The sequence below is a fragment of the Nipponia nippon genome, unplaced genomic scaffold (assembly GCF_047370975.1).
Source record: "Nipponia nippon isolate SJK-2023a ecotype South Korea unplaced genomic scaffold, ASM4737097v1 scaffold_31, whole genome shotgun sequence".
NCBI lineage: Eukaryota > Metazoa > Chordata > Aves > Pelecaniformes > Threskiornithidae > Nipponia > Nipponia nippon.
The window spans coordinates 3,915,650-3,936,524 of record NW_028262349.1 but is presented as its reverse complement, the minus strand read 5'-3'; the positions used below and the strand labels follow the sequence as shown (position 1 = coordinate 3,936,524).

The 20,875-nt window shown below is 58.7% G+C and overlaps 2 protein-coding genes and 1 non-coding gene across 4 annotated transcripts; all 3 read right to left on the bottom strand.

Moving 5' to 3' along the window:
- Window positions 1–3,042: 3,042 nt before the first annotated feature.
- On the bottom strand, window positions 3,043–10,216 carry DAPK3 (death associated protein kinase 3). Of its 2 annotated transcripts, XR_015707294.1 has the most exons (10): window positions 10,095–10,216; window positions 9,340–9,483; window positions 7,386–7,746; window positions 7,048–7,177; window positions 6,819–6,867; window positions 6,635–6,661; window positions 6,382–6,534; window positions 5,703–5,748; window positions 4,786–5,480; window positions 3,043–3,180 (listed from the first exon to the last, which is right to left on the bottom strand). XR_015707294.1 is itself a non-coding variant. In XM_087769143.1 (9 exons), exons 2-9 carry the CDS (start codon window positions 9,399–9,401, stop codon window positions 4,938–4,940), a joined length of 1,371 nt encoding a protein of 456 aa, XP_087625269.1. In that variant the 5' UTR covers window positions 9,402–9,483; window positions 10,095–10,216; the 3' UTR covers window positions 4,303–4,937. The 2 variants fall into 2 exon arrangements, 1 of the variants encoding a protein (XP_087625269.1); XM_087769143.1 differs by lacking the exon at window positions 3,043–3,180 and having other exon boundaries at window positions 4,303–5,480.
- A 105-nt stretch (window positions 10,217–10,321) lies between these two features.
- On the bottom strand, window positions 10,322–19,839 carry EEF2 (eukaryotic translation elongation factor 2). The gene is made up of 15 exons (XM_087769141.1): window positions 19,685–19,839; window positions 18,662–18,876; window positions 17,782–17,963; window positions 17,483–17,694; window positions 16,407–16,585; window positions 15,913–16,018; window positions 15,484–15,597; window positions 15,158–15,296; window positions 14,532–14,727; window positions 14,074–14,332; window positions 13,625–13,732; window positions 13,164–13,517; window positions 12,047–12,229; window positions 11,826–11,958; window positions 10,322–10,939 (listed from the first exon to the last, which is right to left on the bottom strand). Exons 1-15 carry the CDS (start codon window positions 19,685–19,687, stop codon window positions 10,746–10,748), a joined length of 2,577 nt encoding a protein of 858 aa, XP_087625267.1. The 5' UTR covers window positions 19,688–19,839; the 3' UTR covers window positions 10,322–10,745.
- On the bottom strand, window positions 15,788–15,856 carry LOC148054347 (small nucleolar RNA SNORD37). Its single transcript, XR_015707403.1, has one exon. It is a non-coding gene; the product is annotated as a small nucleolar RNA SNORD37 (small nucleolar RNA).
- Window positions 19,840–20,875: the final 1,036 nt, after the last annotated feature.

Below are 20,875 nucleotides of genomic sequence, written 5' to 3'. Positions count from 1 at the left end.
ACCTTGACCTTCCCCGGGCAGCCCCGCAGGAAGCACCAGTAGCACAACGGGCAGTGCTCCGAAAAACAGCATCTCCCCTCTGCCCGTCCATCTCCCCTCTGCCCCGTCCATCTCCCCTCTGCCCGTCCATCTCCCCTCTGCCCCGTCCATCTCCCCTCTGCCCCGTCCATCTCCTCTGCCCGTCCATCTCCCCTCTGCCCCGTCCATCTCCCCTCTGCCCGTCCATCTCCCCTCTGCCCCGTCCATCTCCCCTCTGCCCCGTCCATCTCCCCTCTGCCCCGTCCATCTCCCCTCTGCCCGTCCATCTCCTCTGCCCCGTCCATCTCCCCTCTGCCCCGTCCATCTCCCCTCTGCCCCGTCCATCTCCTCTGCCCGTCCATCTCCCCTCTGCCCATCCATCTCCTCTGCCCCGTCCATCTCCCCTCTGCCCCGTCCATCTCCCCTCTGCCCCATCCATCTCCCCTCTGCCCCGTCCATCTCCCCTCTGCCCCGTCCATCTCCTCTCTGTCCTGTCCATCTCCCCTCTGCCCATCCATCTCCTCTGCCCCGTCCATCTCCTCTCTGTCCTGTCCATCTCCCCTCTGCCCCGTCCATCTCCTCTGCCCATCCATCTCCCCTCTGCCCCGTCCATCTCCCCTCTGCCCCATCCGCTCGGCCGGGTCTGTGCTGCCACCAGCCATGCCTGGGGCAATGTCTGCACTTACGTGTGCCGGGGACAACGGCAGCTTGCTATAGACCAGACCACACCAGACCAGACCAGACCAGACTAATTCAGTTGGAAGGGACCTACAAGGATCATCTCATCCAGCTGCCTGACCGCTTCAGGGCTGACCAGAAGGTAAAGCGTGTTGTTGAGTGCATTGGCCAAATGCCTCTTCAACACTGCCAGGCTTGGGGCATCGACCACCTCTCGGGAAGCCTGTTCCAGTGTTTGACCACCCTCTGGGTAAAGAAACGCTTCCTGATGCCAAGTCTGAACCTCCCCTGGCACAGCTCTGAGCCATTCCCAGGCCTCCTGTCGTTGGATCAACAGGGAGAAGAGCTCAGCACCTCCCTCCCCACGTCCCCTCCTCAGGAAGCCGCAGAGAGCCATGAGGTCGCCCCTCAGCCGCCTTTTCTCCAAACAGAGCGCTCAGCCGCTCCTCGGAGGCCATGCCTTCCAGCCCCGTTGCCCTCCTCGAGGCATTCAAGGACCTTCACATCCTTCTCAAAGGATGGGTCCCAGAACCGTAGCTCTACACGCATGACGAAGACCTGGTTGCAGCGCTGTCCTTGGCTAGTGGCTAGCTCCAAGCTAATAATAAACTTTCCACACCGCTCTGTGCCTGGTAACTCATTGAGCTTAAATACTGTGGTGAGATAGGTGAGCGTGCGGAGATCTGTCGCCCGCTATCGAAATACACCGGCTAAAGATAGGAAGTGCCATTAAACTGATGTACTAAAGCACATGCGGCACACCACGCATAAAAGGTTCGCCATGTTAAAGTACAAAACCTCTCACGTGGGATGAGCGTGGTGATCTTTTGGGCACTAAAATAACTTGGCTGTGGTGTCAGCACAGCTCACTTCAGAAGATTTTTGGGCATGCCTTAATTAGAAACATTGCTCCAGAAAAGCAGCTGCCACAGATTAGCGAGAAGTCACCCAAAAAACCACCAAGCCTGTTTCACGCGGTGTTTTAAACAGCCTGGTGAAGCAGACAGCAGCAAGTCAGATCCACCACCTTGTCCTCATGTTACACCGATATTTTCCGATTGTCTGGCCGGAACGGGGCCGCCGCAGCCAGAAACGAGACACGAATACTGATGGCATCACCCGCACTTCCACAAGCTATAAAAAGGCATATTTCCTTGTGTGCAACCCCGTGCATGCCTGGAGAGACCCACAAAACTATAATTACACCGTTACGCGGCCGAGCGCTCGGCGATGGCAAAGCCGAGGAACGCCTGGGCCAGGGACAGCGTGCTGCAACTTGTCACCGATACCTTGTAAGTCCATTTGACAGCGTTACATGGAGCACTTCCCGCAGATTAGTTGCAGCTCTGCTCGCCGGCAGAAAAAAAAGCAGCCTCAGCTCCCAGCGGGATCTGGGATATAACTTCCATCGGGGTTTCCCCCGGGTTAACGGATAGGTGTAACCCTCAGCTGATAAGCCCTGCAAAACCATTTTGCTTTCATGAAGACATATAAGGGAAAAGACATCGCGCTTGCTTCAAGCCAGCCTCTAAGAAGCAAAAATCAAAGCCTAAAAAAGGCACTTTGATATTCTCTGCGGGCAGAGACTATAAAATGCCCCAGGGCAGTGTTAGCTCTGGTTGCAAAGAGGGGAACCGAGGCAGAATCAGAGAATCACTGAAATCTCCTGGGGACCAGCACGCCCCCTCATTTCTGAGCACCATCCTAGCTCCTATGGTGTTTAGGATCAGCCGAGTCCCTATAGTATTTACCTCCTGGACACCTTCTCCCCAGTAAATCCTCCTCCATGGTGAGCAGTGGGTATTGTCCCCCTTCTTTGCGGCTGTACATGGTACATCGTGCAGCCCGCTGAACCCATGCCAGTACTCTGCAATTTAAAACCCTCTAAAGCAGGTCACCCTGAGCACGCAGCAACAAAACCCACCCAAAATTCTGCTTTTTAAAAAAACGTTTTGGTGCTATCTATCTTGTGCATCCACCAGGATGAGATCTCCTGCTACCATCCTCTCCGGAGCGGCATACCTGCCCGGCGGCTGGGGAGGAGACGGCCGCACCGGCCAGGGTGAATGGCCAGCAACTTCCAAGAGCCTTGAAACAGGAACCCACGGCGCGAGGAGCATCTGGGAAGCCTTAGCACTATGTGAACTTTGCACAGCTCAGGAACAACTGTTGCTATAGGATTTCCATACATCCCTTCACACGCTGGCTCTGGTGACGAATCAACTCCGCGAGAACGGATCAAATGCCCGGGACTCCAGCTGAATCCGAACCCCAAAGCCTCTCCCCGAACCCCAGCCCCCAGGACGCAGCGGCCAGAGGGAGGACAACGGTCCCAAGCCCCCCTAGCCAGGCTCCAGGGTCCCCCACCATGGCCAGAGCCCACCTCCAGCATGCTGGGGCCGCGGCACGGATCCTGCTCTGCCCTGGGATGCTGCTGCCAGTCGGGCCGTCACACCGTCACCCCTGGATGCCAAGTGCCTTGGCCTGGAAAAATGGGACAGACTAAAATTAACCCTGGGCCTGCATGCCCCGCGGGTTGGGATGAAACCTACACCCCGCAGGACGTCAGCGGGCGGCACGCGGGGCTGCCCGATGGCTGGCACAGACGGGGGCACGGGGCACGTCCCCTCTGCCTGGGCTGTGCCCATCTCACCGCCACCCCAGACCCCCGGGGAGCTGGCAGGGGGCACACAATAAAGCCTGAACAGAGCAAATCCCCTCGTCCCAGAGCTCAGCCGGAGGAAAACCCGCCACTGCCCCCCCACCATGGGTGCTGGTGAGCCAGAGGGATGCCTGCCATCCACTGGGATTTGGCTGGTGATTCCCCCAGGTCAAATTCTGCTGGATCTTGGCTCCATCGCCATGGGGCCATAGGCAGCCGGAAACCCCTCGGTGCTCCCGGCGGAAACCCGGCCCTGGGCTCTCACACACGCTCTGCGGAGAGCTGCGATTCGGGACCTCATGCCCCCCATCCCCAGGAGGCTAGGGGACAGGGTCCAGCCCATGGTGGCCCCCTGGCCCCAGCCACCAGCTGCTCTCCTGCCCTCACCGGCGCATCTCCTGGTGATGCCAAAGCCCAGCAGCCCTTCCCGGCCCCAAAAATATTGGGGCTAATTCCTTGTCCACTCTGTTCCCATGCAAAACGGGATCTGGCTGGTTCCCTGCAAAAGGGAGATCCCTAGGGAAAAGGGTAGGGACCCCACAGAAGCCCTGGGACCCTCCCCACACCCAAGGGCCTTTCCCGAGCCCCAGGGACCTCCCCAAACCCCACAGACCATCTTCAATTCCCACGACCAGCCCCCAGCCTTCCCTGAGCCCCCCAGACCTCCCCCAGGGTCCGAGGCAAGAGGGGCTGGGGGCTCCCCCAGCCTGGGAGCATCCTGCAACCCAGCCCCAGCGCCCCTTCCGAGCCCACTGGGAGCTCGTCCACCAGCACTGGGGCTGATAAGGCAAAAAAACCCCTTTCCCCTCCCAAATTAAGGAAATCCCTCTGGGACGGGAGCACGAACAGCATCTGGGGGCACAGCAGAGGAGCTGTCACCCCACGGCGCATCCTTGCCCCCTTCCCATCACCCACCCTCCCATGGCAGGAGCCCAGGCAGCCGCCCCGGTGCACGGAAACCTTTATTTTGTTAAAAGGGGGAGCGCCCGGTGGGACCGAGCGCTGGGGTGGGTGCAGCGGGGGTGCAATGCCCCGGGGGGAGCAGGGGACAGCTGGGGTCACCCATGGGGCTGCGGCACCTTGGGCCACGCAGGAATTGGTCCTCGGTCACGGCTCACGCGTGGCAGACGCTGAGCTGCCGCCAGGGTTTAGAGGAGGGGTCTTCCCACCAAGACCCCGCCAGGCAGGGCGCTGCGGCAGCTCTGAGACCCAGGGGTGAGACGGGGAGGGGGGGACTGGTCCCTGAGCCCTGCGGCAGCGAGGGGAGGAGCAGCCGGGAGCACGCGGACAGCAAGCCAAGCAAGAGCCGCACGCAGGAAGCCAAAACCCAGGGGAGCACAACTCGAGCCCCCTGAGGCGGGGGTCTCCAGGAAGGCGCAAGCCCCCGGCACGCCACCGCGAGCCCAGCAGAGCCTGGGGACATTTACCGAAGGCTGTCGGTGGAGCAGCTCCTCAGGCGAGCAAGGGGCAGAGCCACCAAGGTCCCTTCGGCGCTGCCGGCCACTGTGGCTCAGCGGGGGGGATCGGGAAGGACAACCCAACCTCAGCCTGAGGGAAGCCGACGCTGGCACCGGCTGAGCTAGCGGATGCTGCCGTCTCCCTCGCCGCTCTGCAGCTTCTCCCGCTCAATGGACCACACCAGCTCCTGGACAAACTTCATCTCCGAAGCCACCTGCTTGGCCAACGCCTCGTAGTGGTTCTCCAGCTTTCGGTAACGCCTCTTGAGGCCGTTGGCCACCTGCACCACGCTCTTGGTCTCCTCCTGCGCCTGCTTCTTCAGGGCCTCCGTCTTCTGCAGCTCCTGCCGGATCTGGCGGAGGTCCTGGCTGATGCTCTCGTTCTCCTCCTTGTACCATGACTCCTTCTCTTCATAGATGGACAGCAGGGCCTCAATGTCCTCCTGGAAGGACTTCTTGTTCCTCTCCAGCTCTCGGAGGCTCTCCTCGGCTGCAGCCACCTCCTCCATGACCTTGGAGAAGCGCTCAAAGTTGATGTACGTATTGTTTGGCGGCATGCTGGAGTGGGACTTGATGGTGTACTCCTTCAGGCGCGTGGTCTTTAGCCGGCGACGCTCGGGCTTCTTGCAGTTGTCTTCATTGCGGACATTCCTCCTCTTGATCACCTGTGGAGAGGGACAGCCGCAGGCGTGGGGCGCAGCTGGGACAGCGGGAGCCAGACAGCTTCGGCACCCACCCACGGTCTCCCAGCAGTGCGGCCACCAGCAGCACCAAGCCAGCCCCAGCTGGGGGCTGGAAGAGCAGTGGAGAGCTGCCGTGCATGAGCACCCACCCTCAACCTCTTGGATGCCTGACACCCAAAAGGTGCCAATTCTTTAACTTCTTACCTTAATCCAAGGGTGTTCCAGGCTCTGAGCGATGGTCATCCGCTTCCTGCAATGACAGCTAGGCTGCGACCGAGGGGCAGAGGCTTTGCTGCCTCTGTCCCAGTTAAACTCCTGGAAGAGCAGCTCGGATCCTACCACCTTTGGGGCATGGATGAGCCCAGACAAACTCGCTGCACTCAGGGGCCACCCCAGACAGGGCCCGCGCCCAGCTCCCACACCCTCAGCCAGCCTCCCAAGAGCAAATACGTGCAGAAGAGCCTGCACAAACCTCCCAACCGAGGCACAGCACCACTGCTCCCGCCCCAGCCCAGGGTCCTGGGTGCTCCAGTCAGCCCTTGATCCCTTCCAAACCCCGTTCCCTCCTTTTCAGCTGAGCTGCTGCACCCTCAGGGTGGTCCCAGAATTCACCCCATGCCTGACGTGAGGGAGAGACTTTGATTTCAAGATGTTTTGCAACACCAAATCCTACAAACAGCACGAGGGGCATGGGGGAATAAATGGGATTGATAAACAACCAGCACAACAGGGACAGACAAAGGATGGGCTGGCAGCAGGCAGGCTCAGAGCTAAACCCTAGTGTGGGCAGGAGACGTGGGAGCTGCCTGTACGCAGGGGGTCGGGGCAGGAGGGACCGTCCCCTCTCCCAGGGTAATCCCCAGCTCTGCTCCCTGTCTCTCACTTGGGGTCCTTGACGAGCAGGCGGCGGATGAAGTCCTTGGCCAGCTCACTGGTGTTGCTGAAATACTCCTCGTCGAAGTCATAGTTGACGGCGGATATGTTGGTCAGGGTCTCTTGCTTCGTTTCCCCCAGGAATGGGGAGGCTCCGCTCAGCCTGCAGCAAGAGCGGGCTGTGACACCCCAAAAAGGTGACAGCCCGAGGCGGGGGACTCGTCCTGCAGAGCCCCTCTCCCCCAGACTCCCCTTATACTCACAGGATGTAAGTGATGACCCCGATGCTCCTGGAAGAGAGAGGAAGACGAGGCTGAAGCCCCACAGAGTGCTGTCGATCCCCTCTCCCTGCGCTTTCAGCAAGAGGGGACATACACCGGCACGACACCAGTGCCGGGGGCCAGCCACTGGTGCCACTGGAAGGTGCTTGGGAGGGGACTCACTCACCACATGTCGGCCTCCAGCCCCAGGGGTTCGTAGTTCACGATTTCTGGGGCTTTAGAAGGAAAGAGGGGAGAAAACAGGCTTATTCTGGGGGAAAGAAGCCTGTCCCCATGGACACATCCCAGCAGCTGCCCAGCCTGCCGCACCAGGGCTTCGGGCATCTCTCCGGGATTAAGCCAAAGCTTTCAGAGCCCAGAGCAGCCCCACAGGAACACCGCCAGCCGGCTCTCACCTACAAACTCCGGGGTCCCAAATATATTCTTGAATTCATTCCCAGCTTCAATCTTGTGGGCGATCCCAAAGTCGATGAGTTTAATGCGAGGGTTTGGCACGTTCTTGTCCAGCAGCATGATGTTCTCTGGCTGCGGGGGGAGAGGAGCCGGCGTTTACCCCCACACACTCGACCGTGGGAGCCTTGTGCTGCCCTGGGCTCCTCTCCCCGGAGGAGAGGACACGTCCCTCAAGTAGGGAGAGATCCCAGAGCCAGCCCCACTGCTCCGCAGGAGCCGGGATGCTTGTCCCCGCTCCCCAGCTGCCAAGCACGGGGTGTTTGAACCTCCCAGACCTCACCTTCAAGTCGAAGTGGGCGATGTGCTTGGAGTGCAGGTAGTGCACCCCGTCCAGGATCTGCTTGAGGAACTGGGTGGCCTCCTCCTCCGTCAGGGACTCCTTCTCAGCCAGGAAATCAAAGAGCTCACCACCCGAGACCAACTCCAGGATCAGCACCACATCCGTCTTGTTCTCGAAGATGTCGTGCAGCGTGATGATGTTGGGGTGCTGGATCTCCCGCAGGATGTCCACCTCCCTCTCGATCTCCTCCCGGCTCACGCCCCGACGGCTGGACGACAGCCGACGCTTCTTGATGAATTTGGCAGCATATTCCAGACCCGTTTTCCTCTCCCGGCATTTTCGTACAATGGCAAACTGACCACTGCGGGATGTGGGGAGGAGGTGAGGAGAGGATCTCCTGCATCGCACGTACCAGCGTGTGCTTGGCAGTGGGGTCAGCACGGGCAGGAGGATGGGGGACGCTGTGGGCAGGGATGTCGTGCCACACAGGACACACGGTTTCGCCAGGGTCTGTCGGGAATTGGGGTCTTCCTGGCACGCAGCCAATGATGCCTTCCTGCTCCTGGGGTTTACACACCCTGGCACCACCAGAGCAAGCATGGAAAGCCCAGTGCTGCCCAAGACGGAGGAAGGGAATACCTCCCAGGGATGCAGCAGCTGCTGACCCTCCCCGGGCTGTTCGGGTGCTGCAGTGATTGCCCAGGGTGGGAGATGTCCATCAGCCCCCGTTTCCAGCCAGGAGCCCCTGGGCTGCTCCCGGGAGCGAACCCCAAAGCCCGGCGGCCCCGGGCGACCATAAAGCTCTGATGGGGAAGGTGGGCAGGGCAGGGAAATGCCTGAAATAAGAGTAACCGCAGTCGACAGCTTAGTTCAAAGCGCGCTGTGGTCAGGGGCTGGGGAGAGGCAGGGCTCTGGGCATCGACAGGCACTTCAAGGAGCTGGGTCCTGCCAACACCAGCATCACTGCTACGGCAGGACCCTGACCCTTGTCCCTCCCCGCCCCAGCCGAGCCCCCCACAGCCCCTCTGCCAGGATGCACAAGGGCCCCTCAACGCTTTCCCCTGAGGACGAGATCCAGCCTGCAGCCCCAGGCTGCTCCCTCCCGGTGACGTGCGGTCCCCGTCACTGGCCTCCGCGCGTGCCCGGACCCAACGTTCTTTTATACGTCCCCGGATCATGGCCGGGGCAACCCACAGCCCCGCCCGGGGCAGGGACCAGCCTTGCCCAGGTGGCATCTGGCCCCCAGGCACCACCTCAGTCCCCACGGCTCACACCAGACCACAGCTACAGTACAGCCCCGAAAGGACCCGGAGCAAGCCCCTGGAAGCTCCCCCCCTTTTAAAAATAATGCTGAAGCCACCCAAAATGTTTCCACTGCACAATTATTTCCCAGTGCCCGAGAAGCCCTGTGCCCAGGCAGCCATGGCTGCGGCAGACCCCAAGTCCCGGCAGTGCGTCACGGGGCTGGCACGGCCGAGGCAGCGCTGGAGGATCCAAACCCAGCCCACACACCCCCCCACCGCCACCGCCTTTGCATCCCGGATGATTAAATCCCATTTGCATGCAGTGATTCACCCCCAGATTGTGTCCCGCAGGCGCAGAGCAGGGCAGAGAAGGGCCGGAAGCTGCCAGCACCGTCCCGGCAGCCCTGGCCAAACCCGGACAGGATGGGAGCTCTGCAGGGAGCTGCTAGGCCTGCCCAGATATAGGAGTGAGTTTAACGTTAATTAACACCTTTTTTTTTTAAACATATAGCTGCTAGAGGTGCCTGGCTCTCAGCACAGCCCCCTGTCCCCAGACCCACCGCCTGCAGGTAGCACAGAGGTGGCACAGGGGATGCCACCAGCACGTTGACACCACAAGGGCTGCAGCAGCTGGGTGAAGCTCTCGGCCTGGTGCTCAGGCAGGGGGTGCAGCCATGGAAGCCCTCCCAAGCATACGGGGTGTCACTCACCTGCCCAGCTCTTCCCCCATCTCATAGAAGTCCTCCACATTCTCCTGCCGGAAGGTGGACATGGCTGCAGGGCCCTGGCAGAGCTGAAGCCACCGTGACTCTGCCAGTGGAGGAGGACGTGGGGGAGCAGCCGGGGATCAGCACCTGCAGCACCAGAAAAGGGGGTTTATGCTCCGGGAGCCGCACATCGACAGCAGCAATGGACCCACTGTGGCAGCTTGGGGCCAGGACCCAGCGCAGGGACCCCATCCCCCTGGGGGGACAGAGGGCAGGGAGCCCCTGAATGTCATGGGGTGGCTGGGGCCAAGCCGCAGATTAGTCCTGCCCCCCCCCATGTCTCATCACACCCCAAGGCCTGCGGGAACCCCCTGCCCGCGGCGGGGATGCCCTGGAGGGAGAGATGAGGGAATAGGGGCCATGGCTGCGTGGGCCCCAAACCCCTTGTCACCGCAGCCAGCGACACCCAGCTGTGGTGAAGGGACCCCCAAACCCTACCCACACCCAGCACCGCCCCAGCTCCCCCCCCGCCCCGATCCCTCCTAGCCCCTTCCCACCTCACAGCCCCCACGGCCCCTTCCCGCCTCACAGGCCCCACAGCCCCTCCCTGCCTCACAGCGCCCCCCCCACCTCTCCCTCCCGCCCCAAATTCAACCCGTCGCCCCTCTCCCGCTCCCGCAGGCCCCCAAACCCCCTCCTCGTCCCATAACCCCACCTCACAGCCCCTTCCCTGCCCCACAGGGCCCCCCCGGCCCCACCTGGGCCGCCGCCGCCCGCGTCGCCGCCGCCGCATTCCACCACTGCTGCCGGCCCCGCCCACCTTAGGCCCCGCCCACCCTCGGCGCGACGCCCCGCCGCGGCGGGGGAGCGGATGGGCGGAGCCAAGGCTGGGCGCGCTGGTGTCGCCCCCGCCCCGCCACCAGGTCCTCCCGCCCGCAAGGGGGCGCCCCACTCCCGCCTGGGAAAAGCACCCAAAGCACCATCGTTCACCATTATCCAATTTTATTAATTCCAGTGGCACTAACACAGGCGGCGATGGTCACGACGGACAGTCACACCCTTTCCTCGTTTTGCATCGATTTTTTTACCCCGGTTTTATTTTGGGAGAAATGAAGGAGGGCCTTTCCTCCTTCTCACCTTCCGCAGAAACGCTTTTGAGTCAAATAAATACAGAATTGGGCAAATCTAGTGGAAATGTTTTAGTTACAATGGCAAAGATGAGGCATGTGCAACACAGAAACCTATAAGGCTTTTTTTTTTTTCTCTCCTCATTCAAAGTCTCAAATCGCTATGAAACCGATTAATTAACAATGCAAAGAGATGGTGGTCACGGGCATCTACCCCTTCGCACGGGCGTTAACGCTAATTAATTAATTCCCCCCCCTTTCCCAAGAGTCCAACGAGTTTAATTAGAGTTTGTCGAGGAAGTTGTCGAGGGCGGGGATGCCTTCCTTCAGCCCTTTGCGTTTGCGGGTCTCGGCCACCACCTGGCAGGGCCGGCTGGCGCTGTCGAAGGGATCCCCGGGCAGGATCTGCCAGTGGTCAAAGACGCACTGGGGGAAAGCCTGGCCCCCCGTGTTGGACCGCAAATCCGCCGTAAAACCTGTGAGGAAGAAGAGAGGGGGTGAGGTGGAAGAACGGGCGTAGTTTGGTGTCAGAACCCGCACTCCGGGTCACCACCGGTGTGGCTACAGCCAAGGAACCCAAAAGCCTCCAGAGATGGCGACCACCGCGCCCCTCGGAAGGGCTGGGAGGCTCTAGAATACCTCGCTGTGGCCTCTCAGTACTTCAAGGGGACTTCCAAGACAGACGGGAACAGACTTTTTAGTAGAGCTTGCAGTGACAGGACAAGGGGGAATGGTTTTAAATTAAAAGAGGGGAGATTCAGACTGGATATAAGGAAGAAACTCTTTACAACAAGGGTGGTGAAGCACTGGCCCAGGTTGCCCAGAGAGGTGGTGGATGCCCCATCCCTGGAAACATTCAAGGCCAGGTTGGATGGGACTCTGAGCAACCTGATCTGGTTGAAGATGTCCCTGCTCATGGCGGGGGGTATGGACTGGATGGCCTTGAAAGGTCCCTTCCAGCCCAAACCATTCTGTGATGTTGGTCTCTTCTCCCAAGTAACAAGCGATGGGACGAGAGGTCCTATCAAGCTGCGCCAGGGCAGGTTTGGGTTGGGTATTGGGAAAAGCTTCTTCCCCAAAGGGCTGTCAGGCCCTGGCCCAGGCTGCCCAGGGCAGGGGCTGAGTCCCCACCCCTGGGGGGATTTAAAAGCCGGGGAGATGTGGTGCTTGGGGACATGGTTTGGTGGTGGCCTTGGCAGTGCTGGGTCAGCAGTTGGACTCCATGATCTTAAGGGTCTTTTCCAACCTAAATGATTCTACAACCGTTGCCATCAGACAGCCGGCCACAAAGGATCTCCGTCCTTCCCAGGGCTGGTATCAAGCTCCTGGGAGCTGCCACATGCCCAGGACCAGGACACTCACCAAAGGACTCGTTGACAGGCAGGTAGGCCTTCACCACGAACATGGGGGTGCCGGCCACTTGGGTCTCCTCAAACACGTGGCCACGCTTCCTGTTCAGCACCCCGTAGATGCCACCGACCACCTGCTCCGGGCACTGCAAGAGAGAGAGGCATCAGGACCACAAACCGCCTGCTCACGTTCTCTTCACACAGCACCTTCTGGGCTGAGCAGAGGTTCCTCACCTGGATTTCCACAAGGTAGATGGGCTCCATGAGCCTGGGCTGAGCGGTGAGCACGCAGGCGTACAGGCATCTCCTGGCAGTGGGAATGATCTGCCCGCCTCCGCGGTGGATGGCATCGGCGTGCAGGGTGACATCGTGCACATCAAAACGCACGCCACGCATGTTCTCCTCGCACAGGACCCCCTGGAAAAGCAGAGCAGGAGGTCAAGCAACGCCGTGTCGGGGGACAGCCGGCGCTCCCTGCCAGAAGGCTCCGGTCCCCCGGCTTACGGGCATTCCCTGGAAGTGGGTCCTAGAGCAGGAAGCACAAGAGCCCGCTTGGCACAGCAAGGAGCCATTTGGCAAGTCATCTTCCTTGCCTAGGACCAAAGGAGCAGCGACTCCTGCCTCCACCACCACAGCTCTTCAGAGGTGGCTTCAGGCACCAAAACCATTTACCAATGTCTTCACACAACACCTCTGAGGTTCGCATCCGCAGCAGAAGTGCTGACACACATTTATGATGCTGCAACTCAAGCGTTTGGCCAGGAGTAGTTTTTCACACTACTAGGACAAAAAAAAGCTGTTGGCATGGTACCATCTTCTTCAGACCGAGACTAACTAAAAAAAAAGTCAACACGAAAAAAACCTCTCCTGTTGCTGTTCCCCGTCTACCTGTCAACTCGTTATTCTCGAGTCATCTCCTGTCTAGTCCTGAAAAAAATAATTGGTAAACAAGGCCAGATCTTTGCTGAGTTCCTTTCATTTTCTTTTGACGCCAGTTGTGTTATTCATCTCAGTAATTTCCGTCCCTGTTGTTACATTTTGCCCTCTGAAAAGCTTTTTAAAATTTTAAGTACATGCTGCCACGATGAATTTTTCTGCAGTGCTGGGAGAAAGCTTTTTGTCTTGAGGTTTGTGTGTGTGGCTGAACTGGTATGACACCTCCATTCCAGCTGTCAGCAAGTTTCACTTACCCTAAAAGATACTTCTGAATTATAAATACATTGCACTGTATGTGACAGTTTTTCCAAAACTTCTTTGAGAAGATGTACGGTAGCCATTTGTAACGCCGCACACCACCTGCCCCGGAGCGATCCCAGCCCTGCCGCGACCAGAGCCAGGCACTGTCCCTTACCTCCTTCGTCGCCCACTGGAAGCCGGCCACCACGCTGTCCTTGATCTCGTTCAGGTACTGCACTCCCTTGGTGATGTCGGTCAGGATGTTGGGGCCAGTGCCATCGGGACCAAAGCACCAGATTTTCCTGGCTTCAGTGACGTCCCACTCGTACTTCTCAGCCAGGTAACGAGCGCGCTGCTTCAGCTCCTGACGAGCAGAGACCTCGCCCTTGTCGATGTCTTCAGCCAAGCCATCTGGGAAGGGCCGGGCCTTCATGTACAGCCTGTTGTGTTTGTTGGGGGACTTGGAAAGGCACATCACGTTGGATTCCTCACTGACCGTCTCACGGTAGGACACAACAGGATCCGATTTCTGTGGTGACAAAGAGCAGAGAAGAGCAGTGAGCCACCAACCAAACGGCAGCTCACCAGATACCTGCTCAGAGCTCACCAACAGCTCTGCCACTGCAGCCCCTCTACCTTAATAGGAATGCACGCGTGGTCCTCTTCCAGATCCTTCAGGCAGATCTCCAAGTGCAGCTCCCCCGCGCCAGCGATGATGTGCTCCCCAGACTCCTCAATGATGCACTAAAGAAAAAAAAAAAAACAAACCACATTTACACAAGCGGTGAGGTTTTTGACTGCAATGCAACAAAAGCTCTCGCACAGAAAATACTAGTGACTGTCTCCGATGAGTCTTTGACTCACAGAGCTACTTTTAGATGCTCTTTCCACTGATCTGGGGATGACTCAGCACCAACCCCAAGGTGAAACGCAGTATTCCTTCCCGCTCTGCCAGGACTGGGACCAATACTCAACTCAAGACTTACCTGCCAGCTTCCCCAGTACAACCACAGTTAAAGGCAGAAGCCTCCTGTGCCAGCAGAACCGGGATTTCTCCTGTCCCCAAAACCATTTTGGACATTCACCTGCACCATAGGGTCAGACTTGGCAAGACGCTTCAGTCCCTCCACCAGCTTGGGCAGGTCAGCTGGGTTCTTGGCTTCCACAGCCACGCGCACAACAGGGCTGACGCTGAACTTCATGACTCTCATGTTGTGAGCGTGCTCGAAGGTGGTGATGGTTCCAGTCTTCACAAGGAACTGGTCGACACCAACCAGACCAACAATGTTTCCACAAGGCACGTCCTCGATGGGTTCAACGTAGCGGCCCATCATGAGAATGGTCCTGGTGAAAGAGAAAGTTGCTTTAATGACGTTTGAAAGAGGCGGTTCCACCAGGCGGTATCCTGGAGTTGTGGCAGCAGACTTGAAGTCCACGGCGAAGTGTCTCGCCTGGCCTCAGAGATGAGAAGAGACCTAAGACAGTTCCAGAACCACAAATCTGAACCATGGCTCCGAGCACACTCCACCCAGCCAGGACTGACCTTTGAATTGGCTTCAGGTACAGATCCTCCTTCTTGCCAGGTGTGTAGTTTGGTCCCATGATTCTGACTTTCAAGCCAGTTGAGACGAGACCAGAGAAGACACGTCCAAAAGCGTAGAAACGTCCCTTGTCAGAGGTTGGCACCATTTTAGAGATGTACATCATCAGGGGGCCTTTGGGGTCACAGTTCTTAATACCTGGGAGGAGGGAGAGAGAGCAACTTAGTTCAGTACCATTTCTCGCATTTGGTATATGTGCCCTGTCCCCCACTCACCCCAAATCCCAACACGAGACCTGTGCCCACCATTGTCCCAGCCCATTTGCTTCTGTCCAGACAGCTGGACAGCCCAACCAGACAGATCACATTGCCAAGGGATGTTTTAAATGAACACAGGCTCAGCCTGAGCCTTCGGCACACACCCTGGCTACTCTCCAGTTACTCAGCTAGCTCAGTCCTCCGGAGTAAAGCTCATAAGCTTGTTTGATCCATACTAGAAAAGCTACAGACTCAAGAATTACAGTAGCTACTGAGCTGTGTACTTGGAGAACAAGATGGCTGCGGGCGTGTTGGAGCACTGAGCACTTAAGTGAGGAGACGGCTGGCAGCAAAGCAGCGGCTCACCATACCTATGGCAGCCTCATCATCAGGGGGTCCCTCGTAGAGCAGCTCACAGCGATACTTCTGGGCTGTGACAGGAGAAGGCAGGTGAATGGTGATCATCTGCAGCAGGGCATCTCCGGCAGGCAGCCACCGCCTCATCACAGCCTGAGCAGAGATCAGAGGAGCAAGACCCCGTCAGATCATTCACAACCTGGCAGTTAACCTGCCCTCGCTTCCCCAACCTCCAAGCTGCCCACAGCACCTTCCCACCCAAGCAGGGTTTGTAAGTTGACAGAGTTGGAACAGCACAACTGCTCGTCTCCTCCCCACAGACGATTCAGACCAATCTCACCTTCAGCAGGGGTTTGCCCTCCTTGTCCTTATCTTCACTGTCAAGCTTGATGTCCAGTTTCTCAATCAGTTTAGCCGCCTCCTCTTTCTTGAAGGCCATGATTGCATTGAAAACCTGGAACGACAGCAGCAGTTATGAACATCGCCAGTGACCCAGTTTGAAGAAGCGGCACAAACGTCTCTAAAGAGAATCTCTGTTCTTGCTCATCACCCAGCTGAATCCATCTGGAGGCTCAGACACATACTTGCCTGCACAGCATCTACTACCAGCTTCCCTGCCTGCACAGAGTAACGAGCTAGGCTTGTGTCAGATATTTAAATTTCTTCAATCAGACAAGTCAGGTCAAAGTGAAGAAATTTTCCATCATCACGCACTGTAACTGAACCAGAGCGTAAGGCAGCAGCAAGGGCTGAACTCCAAGGAACTCACCTTGAAGATGGGGTCAAGGATGAGCTGGCAGAAGGTCCTGGGCAGTTTATTTCCATCAGGGCTGGTAGCAGATTTGCTGAACTTGCCAGTAGCAGGATCAAAATATCTGGAGAAATAATCAAGTCAGACAAGTATCAATGCCCAGTTCAGCTACGGAAGCCTGGCTTGCTCTGCCTGCTCAGGCCAGAGGAGAGAGCTGCCGAGTAAGAACAGTCTTCATACCTTCCCCCATCACTCTCAGGTTTTCAGAGCTGGCCAAAATGCATTTAACCCATGTTGCCAACTCACCGTCCCCTCCCCATTTATCCGTGTGTTTCCTATTCTGCAAAGATTTCATGGGAAACAGTTCTTTTGCTACCACAAGCACTAAGTCACTGAGACAGGGCCGTAAGCAGGCACAACCACATCCTCCCTCCTTACTGATCTTCTGCAGCATCAGGCTGCAGCCACACAGAGCTGATCCGGAATTAAAATCAACAGCCCCAATTCCTCACCTGTCTCCCCACAGCTTCTTCATCATGTCTTCTACTTTCTTGGCACGCTCAGATGGGTTCAGCTGGGCATCACCCTTGGCAGCAAACTTTGCAACATACATTTCAGCAAACTGTTTCAGAGTGAAAGCCCAGCCGTGCAGGCCAGAACCAAAGCCGACAGTACCAAGCACAGGGTCAATCTGAAAGGGAACAGGAGAGCCGGGTTACAGAGGAACAGCCGCGGCACGTTACAGCAGTCAGCCTACTCAGTCCCAAACAACACTCAAGTACGAAAAGAGTTTCAAGATGGAGCTTCAGGACTTGCTTAGGGACATGGTCTAGAGGTGGACCAGGCAGGTAGGTTAACAGGTTGGACTCGATCTCAGAGGTCCTCTCCAACCTTAACGATTCTGTGACTATGGGACCCTCGAGCAGTTCTGTGACAGCAGCCATCTCTGAGGTCTGGGGACAGCCTGGCCACACACCAATTATTTTAGCTTTGTACCGCAGAACTAGATCAGTTTTTCATCACTTCGACCAACTATGTATTCAGACACTCAACAGCGATGTAGATTTGAGTGCAGGTAAGATTCCCATCTTTCACAGGGAGTATCAGCAATACATAAAAACCTGCAGCATGCAGGAGAGTGCTCAACGGGAACAAAGCACAAGCTTTCTGTCAGAGCCGACAGCCCTGCTCACTACCCAGAAACCCATCAGGGAGTGCTCGCAGCGCAGGGACTGGCAGACACCTACTGGCCTTCCACTTCAGAAGACAGCTGGGGGAATGGCGCTTGCGTAGGAGCCTAGGATCTCACGTCACCCGACATCACAGATGTGATGTGGGCAAGAAGGTGTCCTACAAAACAAGGGCACCCTTTGTAAAGGGAGAAAATACTTTCTTGTATTTATAGTCTTTATTTGCTCAAGCCTTGAACTAACAGAAGATTTGGAAGGGAAGCTAAGGAGAGCTCCAAACCAGCGCAAGCCTGGGCAGTACGGGTGCCTTCGTTATTCTACTCTCACTTCTCCATTTGAGATCGGAAAGAGCCACAACTGCTCCCTCTCACTCATTTCAAACACAGCCTTCCACTTACCATGATATTTCCCATGGGGCCACTTTCTCCTTCTCCGTACGTGGAAATAATGACGTTCACGTTTTCCACAATGCGCTGGAAGGTCTGGTACAGCTCTTCTGGCTCCAGCTGCAGCTCCAACAGCGCTCGGTCCATCTTGTTCATCATCAGGACAGGCTTGATCCTCTCAGCAATGGCCTGACGCAGCACAGTCTCTGTCTGTACGCACACGCCTACCAAACACAGGGGAATTAAGTTATCCTTGTCTTCAAGCTTGCCCAACATACACTCCAGTTGCACACGGCTGCAGGAAGCCTTACCAGATACGCAGTCTACAACCACCAGGGCACCATCAGTGACACGAAGAGCAGCAGTGACCTCTGAAGAGAAGTCCACGTGCCCAGGAGAGTCAATCAGGTTGATCAAGAAACCAGAACCATCCTTGCTCTGCTTGATGAAGGCCAAATCATTTTCAGAGAGCTCGTAAAACAGGGAAATAGCTCTGAAAAAGAGGAAAATTATTTACACATCACCCCTCCCCTAGGCTTAGAAACAGCTTTTTATCCCACACAGACAGCTGTGCCTGAGCTTAAGGATTTCCTGAAGCATCTTCCTGGGAGGCCAGTGTGGGAGATAACTAGGAGTGCAGGCTAAAATCTGCCCCTCCTACGCTTTTTTGAAACCATAACCTCTTCGGAAATCATAACATCTTCTGACTCCGTGCCATTTAAGTACCCAAAGAGGCTTCCATTTCTTCCAATCAAGGATTTATGCTTCTTCTACTAGGCCCAACCTCCTTTCTGATCCCTTTTCACACCCCTCAGGGTCCTCAAACCGCCCACGGTGACACAACCACCAGGTACACTGCCAGAGATGCTCCCAAGAGTCTCCACACTGCATCCGCGTGAATCCAGCGGACATCAGCCACATCCAACAGCCCCAGGGCTAAAATGGAAGGCTGCACATCTGTTTCCCGGTGGCCACCAAGGTAGTGCTCTATGATTCACCACAAGCCCAATCAATACTTGCTCTTCCATTTAAGCGATCCTCATGAGCAAGAGATGAGCTTCTGAACTAGCCTAGAGAAAGCCTGACGCCGTCTTCTTTCATCTTGCAATCAAACCAGTGGAGGACACAAAGCCCCCCTGAGCTCAGACCACGCAGCAGGAGCACTGAGGTGCCTGAAGGCAGGGAACTCACGTTGATTTGATGGTGATGCACCGTTCCTGCTCATCCTTCCTTGTGTCGGTGAAACGGGTCTCCCCCGCGCGGGCAGAGGCAATGATACCAGCTTTGCATACCAGAGAATCAGTCAAGGTTGATTTGCCGTGATCAACGTGGGCAATCACAGACATGTTTCTGATGTTGGCCTTTTTGTCCATGATGGCCCGTATCTGGTCTACTGTGAAGTTCACCTTGAAGAATGAGAAAAGGAGGGGAAGAGAAAAACGCAAGGTATATAGAAACGGCTTTGGCAATTCTAAGAAGCCCAACCACCACCACAAATACCTGCCATAGTCACACCGACATCAATTCTGCCCGTGCAGCCTGCGTTACAAGACAACCCACAGCAAGGGCACTGCAGACACGGGTGTTACAAGCAGAGGGGCCTGGGCCTGCAGCAGGAGCACCCAGCGTGCTCCCTCCCTGCCTCAGCATCCTGCAAACTGCGGCAGCATCAACGGCTCCTCGAGGCAAACCCCCGCTAAAAGCGGAGCCCCGGTCGGTCGCTGCTCCGCGGCGGGTGGGTGACAGCCCGGTAGGTTTCTCCCCCGCCCGGGCCGCAGCGTTACGTAAGGCAGGCGCCAGCCACCGCAAAGGCCCCGTCCCTCGGCGTCAACACCGTCCCGGTGCCACATCATCACCGCCGCCGCTCCCCCTCCCCACGGGGCAGGCGTAGCACCACCGGGTCCCACCGGCACGGCCGCGGCAGCCCCAGCACCGGGAGGGGAGGACCCTACGCGGGCTAACACAGACCCCCCCCCAGGGCCACCGAGCCCCACCCGCCGGGCAAGGGCCCCGAGTCTCCCCGGGGACAGTCCCCTCCCCCAGGCAGGCTTTCCAGCCCCACCCCTCTCCCCTCAGCAGCGGCCCAGCCCGGCACGACAGGCCGCTGCCTCCGCCGCAGGCCCGCGGGCCCTCCCGGGGCAGCCATCCCCCCCGACGCAGCGACTGTGGTGCCCGCTCGGCCCGCCGCGGCAGCGGCAGGACGCGGGGCCTCACCATGGTGGCGGATGGCGGTGGATTCTCCGGGGCGGGGGGGTTACAGCAATGGCGGCGGCAACAGCCCTGTCTCGCTGGCGAGCGCAGAGCGGGCGGAAGAGAACGCTGACGTCAACCGCCCCCTTCTTATACGACAGCGCCGGCCGGGGGGCGGGACCTGCGCACCCGGCACCTAAGGCGCATGCGCAGCCGCGCCTCTCTGGCCCGCAGCGGCCGGCAAGCTCTATGGTTGGGAGGGCTGTTCCGCCGGGGCGGGACCACGTGGCCGCTCACGGGGGCTGCACCGGGGCCTGCGGGGGAGCCGGGACCGGCAGCTCCCGCCCCGCCCCGCCGCAGCTCTGCCCGGGCCGCAGCGGGGGGAAAGCCCTCCCCACCCGCTGCCGGTAACTCGGGTGGGGAACCGGCCCGGGGGGGGTCGGAGTCGGTACGGCCGCTGCGGGCGGTGATCCCCGGGGGCGGCGGCGCCGCCGCTGCTGTCGGAGCGGGGAGGGCCCCCGCCGCCGGCCCCCCCCGAGCGGCAGGCCAGCCCGGGGTCTCGGCTCCCAGGAAGAGGCGGTAGGGCAGAGCCCGGTGTCAGCCCGGGCACCGGCCTCCGTTGAGCCCTGCCCGCCCCGTCGCCCTCCGCTCCGCCCGGTCGGGCACTGCCGTGGCCCGGTGCGCCCCGGCCCCGCAGGGTCCCCGCGCTGCGCATGCGCCGGCCGGCCCGGGCCTCAGAGGGGGGCGCCGGCGCTGCAGCGCCCCCTGCGGGCGGGGAGGAGCGCGGCGGGGCCCCGTCACCCAGCGGCGTCCCCTGGCCGTGCCCTCGTCACCCCTGCACCGCGTCCCGCGGGTCCCGGTGGGCTGCACGCTGTGCACCGCGGACGAGGCCTCCCCCTGCAGCCCCGGGCCGTGCTGCTGGGCTGACGGGCTCCGGCTGGGACGCCGGGGGCCATCGAGGTCCCTCTGGGGAGCCCAGCGGCCCCGCTCCTCCTTGGGCGGTGCCATGATTCCTTGTGCTCCGGCGGCGCCGGTTCAACCCGGCCGAAGGATGCAGAACAACTGCGCGGTGCCAGGGAAGGCCCCGGGCGCGATTTGGGGGGATTCCTTCCAACCCAGCGCAGGAAGGAAGGGCCAAAATCCCCTGGGTTTCTCCCAGCGAGTTGGGAAGCTGAAGCTCTACGCAGTGAAGAGCATTACCTGAGTTAGGAACAG